This window comes from Lygodium microphyllum, chromosome 3, assembly GCF_053477565.2.
Source record: "Lygodium microphyllum isolate KBCC chromosome 3, Lygodium_microphyllum_v1.1.10, whole genome shotgun sequence".
NCBI classification, from domain to species: domain Eukaryota; kingdom Viridiplantae; phylum Streptophyta; class Polypodiopsida; order Schizaeales; family Lygodiaceae; genus Lygodium; species Lygodium microphyllum.
The window spans coordinates 32,403,657-32,413,095 of record NC_141137.1 but is presented as its reverse complement, the minus strand read 5'-3'; the positions used below and the strand labels follow the sequence as shown (position 1 = coordinate 32,413,095).

Sequence of the window (9,439 nt, the reverse complement as noted above, 5' to 3'; positions counted from 1 at the left end):
CTCAATAGGCCGGGAAGGTGCTCGAGAAGCCGGGGAGTGACAGGAGCTCGGGGAGATCGGATATGGCTGCTGGGATGGAGATCCAATGCAAGAAGGGAGTTGATGCGAAGCTAAGCAAGCATCGAGAAGAGCTTGAGTAATCAAAAGCCAAGCTCTGATACCAGTTGAAAGGGATGAGAGGATCGAAAGACCATGCATGAGCTATAACGAAGAGCAAGAGTAAGAAACAAGAGAGAGAGAGAGAAAAATGGAAACTCCAACAGTCACAATGTGTGACCGGGCCTTCCTTTATTCACTAGTCACACTGAAAGAATAAAGAATAAGTGTGACGGTGACGGGCGCCTGCCACCTGCAGTGTGCAGTGGCGGGTACTGTCAGTGTAGTAATACACGGGGTGGCACGGCGGAGGCGCCTTTACCCCAACATGTGTGTGTGTGTGTGTGTGTGTGTGTGTGTGTGTTTACAGAGTATACAAAAGTTTTGGCTTTCCAAGCCATTATGTTCTAGCACTCATGGCAAGACCTTGCATCATTAGTATCATAAGCCTATGGAGGAGCTCCCTTGTCCTATCAAGGTCAAATAACAAAATTCATATATATGTCAATGTATATAGCATGCTTTGCATGTATGGCCACCAACTATGTATCATCAAGCAAGTTGATAAGAAATCCCTTTGTAACCATTCATAGGGTCTCCATGAATATAGCAATCCACTTGCATAGCAATGGGAAATCACTAATTCGTGTGCCCAATATCTCGGTCAACTTGAAGTCTTGTATAATTTTCCAAAGCACCTTCTAAACGGATATTTTCGAGATAAGGAGCTCATAAAAATATGAGTTAACTCACACGTTTGTATGGGTACACCTCTCTAGCCTATTCTAGATTATACTCAGTTTATATCTATCTTACAATTGTTTTTCAATCCTCTATAGAGAATCAGTTGCATCCTTATTGAGAGAAACCTTGTAGTTCAACTATTTCATAAAATATTCAATTATCTTTAAATCATATTTAACAATGCGTGATGTAGTGAAATAAAAGAAATAGAGAGAAAGAGAGAAAGAGAGAAACAAATTATACAAAATGAGACCAAGATACATAAAACAATTGAGAGTTTCATTAGATGATTCATCAAAAAAGTCTTGCAAATATTACATATGTCAAGGGAATTATGGATTTGACAATGAGCCTAAGCAATGGCTCGTCTATGTTAACATTGCCAAAAACCTATTGAGACAAACTTTCAAATAGATAACTTGTACATGTGGAGAAGTGCTCTTTACTACTCCAAAAATGTTATCATTTTTGTGAGCAAGTAACTCACATACTCCATCCTCTATATAACCAACACTCCTAGCAAGCTCTTGTAACTTATCTTCTTGGTTTTCCAAAGAAATTTGATGGCCATTATTTTTAAATATCCTCAAGTATCTCTCATATATAGTCCTTTTAAATTTCTTGTAACACACCTTGCATAACCACTACATCAGCCAAGTTCCATTCATATTTGTCATCCAATATTTTCTCAATCTTTTGCAGGTGAATACTAACATTTTTACCAAGAGTAATTAAAGCACTTTATTATTTTTTTAACGTCTTCAATTGCACTCAAGCAATGAATGATCCTTAAGCATCCAACATTATTGTTATATTTTTTAATATGCTTAAGCACACAATGAATGTTATTTCTTGCAATCTCTTTCATCTTGCACACATTCAATCATACACTAGGAGTGTAACACACAACATCTTGCACAAATTCATTATTCATTACCCCAGAAGTTTAAACACACTCCATACTACATAAAATGTGTACTAGAACATTAGGATATATATAAATTTATCATAACATCTAAGGAATCATTAAAAGTTTATTCATAAATTATATAAATAATCATCTCATGCTTTGGGGCTATAATCAATGTATAATATAAAATCTTATATCCTATATTATATTTTATTATTGCATATTTTACATTATATAAGTAAACTATTAAACTAACCTTTAAAAATTAAATTGTATAAAAATAATAAACATAAAAATTAACTAACACATAAAGCTTAACAATAACCAAACTAATCAAGTAAAGTCAATTCAACATTCAATAATGATATTAAACATAACTCAACTAATTAAGTTAATTAAATTAAACATTTAAGCAAGATATTAAACACATGTGAATAACTTATGAATAAATAAATAAATAATAATATTTAAAATTGTATTTAATTTATATTAAAAGAGGGATGAAAAAACATACACCTGTAAAGAAGAAGCTAATGCATGGATGCAAGAGTAAAAGTGTGGTAAGTGCATTCAAAAATTTATCACCAATATAGGATGGATTACAAAAAATAAATATTAACATTAACAAACCTTTATAAATAAGTATAGAGAACTATTTCTTATTATTAGAGATTAGTTTTATAATAATACACAATAACAATAGTAACAAAAAGAAAATGTACTAATATTACAAAATATTTTCTATACTATATATTTTATTTATAACACAAGAGAGAGAGAGAGAGAGAGCTCTTAAAAATATAAATAATAATAAAATATAAAATATATAATAATAATATCAACATCAATATAAACATTATCATGAATAAAATTGTAAAAAATATTAGATTTGTAATATTTTATAACAAAAACATTAATAATAAAGAAATAGTACTAATATAACACACTTAATATCATATCATAATAACAATATATCATAAAGATATAAATAAGATATATATATTACCCATTAAAAATAATAAAGAGAGCATGGTGGCATGAGAGAGAGAGAGAGAGTTTGTGTGTGTGAGCTCTTATAGAATATATTTGTTATGAACACATAATAACAAAAATGAAGAATATATATTAATCAAACAAATATTATTGAAGGACATGTTACTTAATAACATAAATCATAATAGCATTATATCATCCACAAAAGAAAGAAAAATACCAAAGGATAAACTAACATGTAAAAATAAATATATCAATCATTTTTATTATTACATATTATTTTTGCAATAACATATAACAATATTAAATAAATATTAGTATTAAAACTATTATTTATATTACATATATTAATAATAATAATAAAGAGAGAGAGAGAGAGAGAGAGAGAGAGAGAGAGAGAGAGAGAGAGAGAGAGAGAGAGAGAGAGAGAGAGGTCTTAAAATACAAATAATCACACAATATAAAACATAAATAACAATATGAACATCAATATAAACATAATCATTGACAAATTTATAGAAAACAAAATTATATTTTTAATATTTTATAATAAAAATATAAATAATAACATACAAAAATAATACAATAATAAATAGTACTAATATGACATACCTAAAATTATATCATAATAACAAAAAACAATAAAGACATAAATAAGATATTTATATCTTTATTGTATTTAACACACCTATTATCGTATCATACTAAAAAATAATAGTGGCATAAATAGGATATTTATTTATTTATTATATTTATATATTTATGGCGAGAGAGAGAGAGAGAGAGAGAGAGAGAGAGAGAGAGAGAGAGAGAGAGAGAGAGAGAGAGAGAGAGAGAGAGAGAGAGAGAGAGAGAGAGAGAGAGAGAGAGAGAGAGAGAGGGCTCTTAAAGAAGATATATCTTATAAACACATAATAACAAAAAAAGAACACATACTAGTAAAAGTAATTTTGTCAAAGAATTAAGTTACTTAATGACATAAATAATAATAACATTTTATCATCCACAAAAGAACAAAAAATACTAAAGCATGAATTAAAAAACATTAGCCATAAAAATTAGAGAGAGAGAGAGAGAGAGAGAGAGAGAGAGAGAGAGAGAGAGAGAGAGCACTCTTAAAGAACATATATATGTGATTAACACATCTACTAATAAAGTTAGTGTCATTGAAGGATAGGTTTTTAAGTAACATATAATAATACCATTAAAAATTATATGTGTGTGTGTTATCCCCACCAAGTTATCACACACATGCATGTTGCATATACACACACATACAAAATTTTAAACATTTTAAAGGATTTGCCATTGTTATACACATGCATACACATAAGGACATTGATAATATACAATAAATTATGTTAACAACTATTCATATTTAACAGTTGATTATATACGCGCACATATTATAAACATATAATATATTACAATATAATTAACATATTAACTTAACATATAAAATCATATATAATTTCATATACACATATGTCATATTTAACGTATACATATATAAACAAATTGAGAAAAATATAAAGAAATTAAGTACTAATTGCATATTGCAATGGAGAGAGAGAGAGAGAGAGAGAGAGAGAGAGAGATGGCTGCCGCAGTTACAAATGACAATGTTCCGTGTGGAAGTTTGGGACGTACGATACGAGCAGGTCAGCCATTCCATTCATTGACGTGCACAAATGGGCAGGTTAAAGGATGGACTTTAATGCGTCTGATAGCCCTAATAGTCATAATCGTGGTGCCCTAACGCAGGTGGCAAGTGGCAACTGAGCATGCATGACGAGCATGAGGGGCAGCGTTGGAGACGAACAGGCAAACACAACAAGTGACAACAGAGCTAGCAAGTGATGAGAGAGAGAGAGAGTGTGTGTGTGTGTGTATGTGTATTTGGGGGGGGGAGGGGGGGGGCGGGGTGGGCATGAGTCGCAGAGGTAGGGAGAGAGACAGTGTGTATGTGGCATCGGGAGGATGAGTACGTAAAGAGGTTGACGGAAGGGATCCTTGCGTGCTTATGGACAATGGAAGCATGCTATCACCAGGCCCGTGGGTCGAACATGCTATTATCTATGTAATGTGCCAAGTAGTTATCATAAGGAATAGTTAGATTGGTTTTTTCACACAGTACCAGTCTTCCTATAAACACCACCGGCGCATTAGGACAGCTACTGTAAGCGTTAGGAACAGGTCAAAATTCGTAAAATAGCATGATTATTCTAAACATAAACACCACAACGATTATTAACGTTAGAAGGGCACATTAATGTTTATTAACATTTGTTAGTTTCTTATCAGCGAATCTGAAGGAATGCATTGATCCGTATTGTTGTCGTTAATCGAATTTGAAAGAAGGTTTATAGATAACAAAAAATTATCGCGACATCCAATAGAGATCATTCGATGAAGAATTTCAAATTGAATTCATAAACCTTTCGCCACTAAGTCCAGTCGTGTTCTTTAGCTTCAATATTAACGCGATGCAAAAGCTTCGGCAACACAAATGGTTGAAAGAGTAAAATGATTTTGAGAAACTTGTGGATAATGAAGTGAAGCAGAAGATATAATGAGAGTGTTTGCAAGGAGTAAACAATAGTGCACAATGCGTTCTTTTATCGGAACAACGCAGAACGAGTTCTCGTACTCACAAATGAATATCATAGGATATTTACAAGGATTCAACAATAATGTACAATGCGTGGTTATACAGGTGCTGCAACAGAAACAGGTTTTCAGAGACACTGATACTGATCATCAGTTCGTGGGTGAGCTAGGTGCTGAAGAAGGTCGAGGCGCCGTGGCAACGAGCTGCATGTTCCTCGAGAGGAAGGTGGTGTTGGAGGAACGCAAAACATCGGTGGTGGTGGTGTGGGCGGGATCCACTTTGGCCTGCAGGGAGGCGTCATAGCTCTGGATGACGAGGACAGACGACAGGCAATGGTTGGTGATCAGTACCTCGCCGATGGGGCCCAACTCGGGGTACTGGGCCTGCTGGCCGCCCAAGGGTGCGACCAAGGGAGAGGGCCGCCGGCCCCTGCCCACCAGCAACAGGTCAAAGGTGCGGGTCGTCGAGGTGGCGATCTCCTCGGCGGCGCGGCCGGCGTGGGACACCACCCGGTCTTCGTAGCTTATGTTGCTGGGATTAGCCTGCTCATCCGCCAGATTATTCTCCGTATTAATTGTCCTTCCGTTGAACATGCGCAAGCACTGGTGGTCAAGGGCGTGCTCATGTGCCACGTCGAGGGCGGCGCCGGTAATCATGAAGTCGTGAGTCTCGCCTCCTGGTGTCGCTCCTGCTGCTGCATGATGAGGGTGATGATCAGCGGTGACGGAGGAGTGACCATCTGCAGGCGTGCATGATGACTTAGAGGAGGACGAGAAGGAGGAGGAGGAGGATGACGTGCACGACGCCAGCGCGGCGGCCAGAATGAACCGGAAAACAGTGAGCTTCACGCCCGGGTGCTCCGCCATTCGGTGGCCGAAGGCGAGCGCCTCCCGGTCGTCCGGGCCGCCGAAGAAGAGCACGGCGATACTGAGCTGGAACGAGCTGGACGAGGGCGCTGACGTGGCGGGCCAGCCGATGCCGCGGTCCACCAGGATGGCCACCGAGCACGGCGCGTGCTGCAGGACCCTCTGGATGACCCCCCGCAGGCCCGGGTGGTGGGCCTCCCACACGGACGGGGCCAGCACCTGCGGCCGCGAGTGCTTGTAGAAGGGCAGGACCACCACCGCCGCCCGACGGTCCGCCGCCACGTGGCAGATGTCGGCGTGCATGTCGTCGAAGCTGGAGATGGCGCTCATTGCCTGCACCCGCACTTTACTCAGCTTCCCGAAGGCCTCGAAGGCCAGCACTACCGAGTCCATGTCCATGTTGTTGTCAACGTCTCCGTCCCCGCCCGACGGCATCCCGTTCCGCCGCACCTGCTGCACCTTCAGGATCGCCGACGGCCTCTCTGACAGATGCAGCAGGTGCAGTATATACGTCCGCAGCGGCTTCTTCCTCGTCCCCCTCGACGCCTCGATCAGATTGATTATCGCGTGCACGTTCGGCATCCCGTGTACGCACGCCAGCACTCGCAGTTGCTCGTCATCCTCGTTCATCACGCTGATATTATGCTGTAATTCTCCCAATGTATTGCTTGCGGACGTTGCCGGCAGACCCTTCGTGCTGCTGCTGTACGTTTGTTCGGTGCCGCTTGGGCAGTAGAGCGTCCTCCTGTTGTATGGTACCGGGTTGCGTGCCGGCTTGTAGAGTGCCATGACGATGGGAGTCGTCATGAAGGTGGTGAAGAGAGCCATCAGCACCAGTATCGCAAATGTTTCGTCGTTCAAAACCTGCATTAAGCCATCGTCAAATGACCTCCAATATGATATTTGCATTAAGAATTACATATAATCTGTAGTAATCCTCATAACTGGCAATAAAAGTTCTGAATTTTGAAGTATTCATAGCAGCGCCAAAACAATCAATTCCAACGTGATGAGATCAGGTCCTAGGTATAACCGAGAAGGAACAACCAGATACTCATCACTCATGGCCAATGATAGTTTCCACATGGCATGGATGATGAGACAATTCCTCTCCTTGTAGAGCTAAGTTGAAGATTCTAAAGGCCAAACATATGCATGGTTGATCCCGTCTCTAGCATCAATCAAAGAATTGACTAAGCATTAACCAAGCAAGGCACAGTTACGCAAGGACTTACTGATTGTGTTGACTAACTTGGCCACGTTTGTTTCCAACGACATTTTGGTTCCCCTCCGAGTAAAGACAGCCAACGTTATTGGTATCGTTACTTACACCTAAGATCAACCAAATTTTTCCAACACGTTCTCACCTTCAATTGTGGACATATGTAGAAACCATAGGCATCCCCTTAGCCATAAGACGTTCTCGAATCAAGTTATAACTCATGGAGCAAACAAACGTTTTGCAAGTTAGTGAATCCAATCAAAGATTGTCTCTTTTATTTGGAGAGAGAGGAAAAGGCAAATGTTATTGTGAGAGAGAGAGAGAGAGAGAGGCCGTTACCTTGCGGTTCCTGCCGATGTTGAGAACGATGAGCTCGACGAGGCCCTTGGTGTTCATGAGGAAGCCAAGGGTGGCGGCCTTCCGGAGCTTCATGTTGAAGAAGGGAGCCACGGCGACGGTGCCGCCGACCTTACCAACGCAGGCGGTGCAGACCACGAGCAGGAAGAAGCCCCACGAGCGGGCGCTGCGGATCGCGCCGATGTCGGTCTTGAGGCCGCTGGAGGTGAAGTAGAGGGGTAGCAGGACGATGGTCACTAGGTCCTCCACCTTCTCCACCAGGGCGCCCGCGAAGGGCCCCTCCTTGGGCACCACCAGCCCGAACACGAACCCGCCGAAGATGGCGTGGATGCCGATGGCGTCCGTCGCCAGCCCCGACGCCAGAACGCCCGCCAGCGCCGCCATGACGTGGGCCTCGCTCACGGACTGGGGGCCGTCGGACCCGCCGCCCAGCCTGACGGCGAACGCCAGCAGCGGCCGGACTGCGCCGAACATCACCCCCACGAACGCCAGCGCGCACAGCAGCACCCACGCCGCCGCCGCCGGGCTCTCCCTCCCCCCTCCCGACATCGCCACCGCCACCGCCAGAATGATCCAGGCCGCAATGTCGTTCACCGCTGCCGCCGACATCGCCATCTGGCCCACGTCCGTCGTCAGTAGCTTGCGCTCCGCCAGGATGCGCGCCAGCACCGGGAACGCCGTTATCGACATGGCCACCCCCATGAACACCACGAACGGCGCCAACGGCAGCGCCGGCATGTAGGCGTGCATCACCGCTGACACCCCCGCCCCCGCCAGGAACGGCACGCATATCCCCGCAGCCGCTATCGCCAGCGCCTGCCTCCCTGTCCGCTTCACCGCCTTCAGGTCCAGCTCCAGCCCCACCAGAAACAGAAAGAACAGCAGCCCTAAATTGGCCACCGTCTCCAGCGTCTGTAAACTCCTCGCAGGAAACACGTGCTCCCTGTACGCCTCAAACCTGCCCAAACAAGAGGGCCCCAGAAGGATGCCTCCCTGCAACAAAATCATGCGACTCACAATTCACGATCATTCATTAACGACCACAGCATATCGTTAACCATCTACGTTCCTCAGTACTAATTAATTTCCATAGCGATTACGGAAGGATTGAGATAACGGAAAGGATCAAACGATCACTTACGATGATCTCTGCAATCACCCTGGGCTGTCTCAGGGGTTTCAGAAGTGTGCCTATCGCACGCGTGACCGCGAGCACCAGCAGGATTTGGATTATCAGGAGCGGAAGCTCGAAATCTAGCGGGTCGTCGCCCTGCCACACACCATCGGAGGTCGCGCCCTCGCCAGCCATAATATCACTGAAGATTAAGGGGGGGGGGGAATTGACAGAACGATAATGTATCGATCGATCACTAAAGCACTGGAGTCTGGTGTGTAATACATCTAATAAAAGCTTCCGCACCTTCGCTCCTTTCGTGAATTATCTTCTTTTCTCGCCACCCTTTTATAAAGTGTCTAATAGTAGCACTGCCGTGATCGACCCATCCTTTTGATATTGCATGTTGTCGGACGTCCATTATGATTCAGTCGGACATCTATGAAGCCTTATATTTTCTCGCGTTAAACTAATCAACTCGAGGAAGTTGTAGCGCCCCGGATCACGCCACGCGCCAATCAACTGC

At 42.3% G+C, this 9,439-nt stretch overlaps 1 protein-coding gene across 1 annotated transcript; it reads right to left on the bottom strand.

Annotated features, from left to right (window-relative positions):
- Nucleotides 1–5,192: 5,192 nt before the first annotated feature.
- On the bottom strand, nt 5,193–9,149 carry LOC148038201 (cation/H(+) antiporter 18-like). Its single transcript, XM_087675381.1, has 3 exons — nt 8,941–9,149; nt 7,782–8,792; nt 5,193–7,084 (listed from the first exon to the last, which is right to left on the bottom strand). The coding sequence occupies exons 1-3, from the start codon at nt 9,106–9,108 to the stop codon at nt 5,504–5,506; spliced, it is 2,760 nt and encodes a 919-aa protein (XP_087531507.1). The 5' UTR covers nt 9,109–9,149; the 3' UTR covers nt 5,193–5,503.
- Nucleotides 9,150–9,439: the final 290 nt, after the last annotated feature.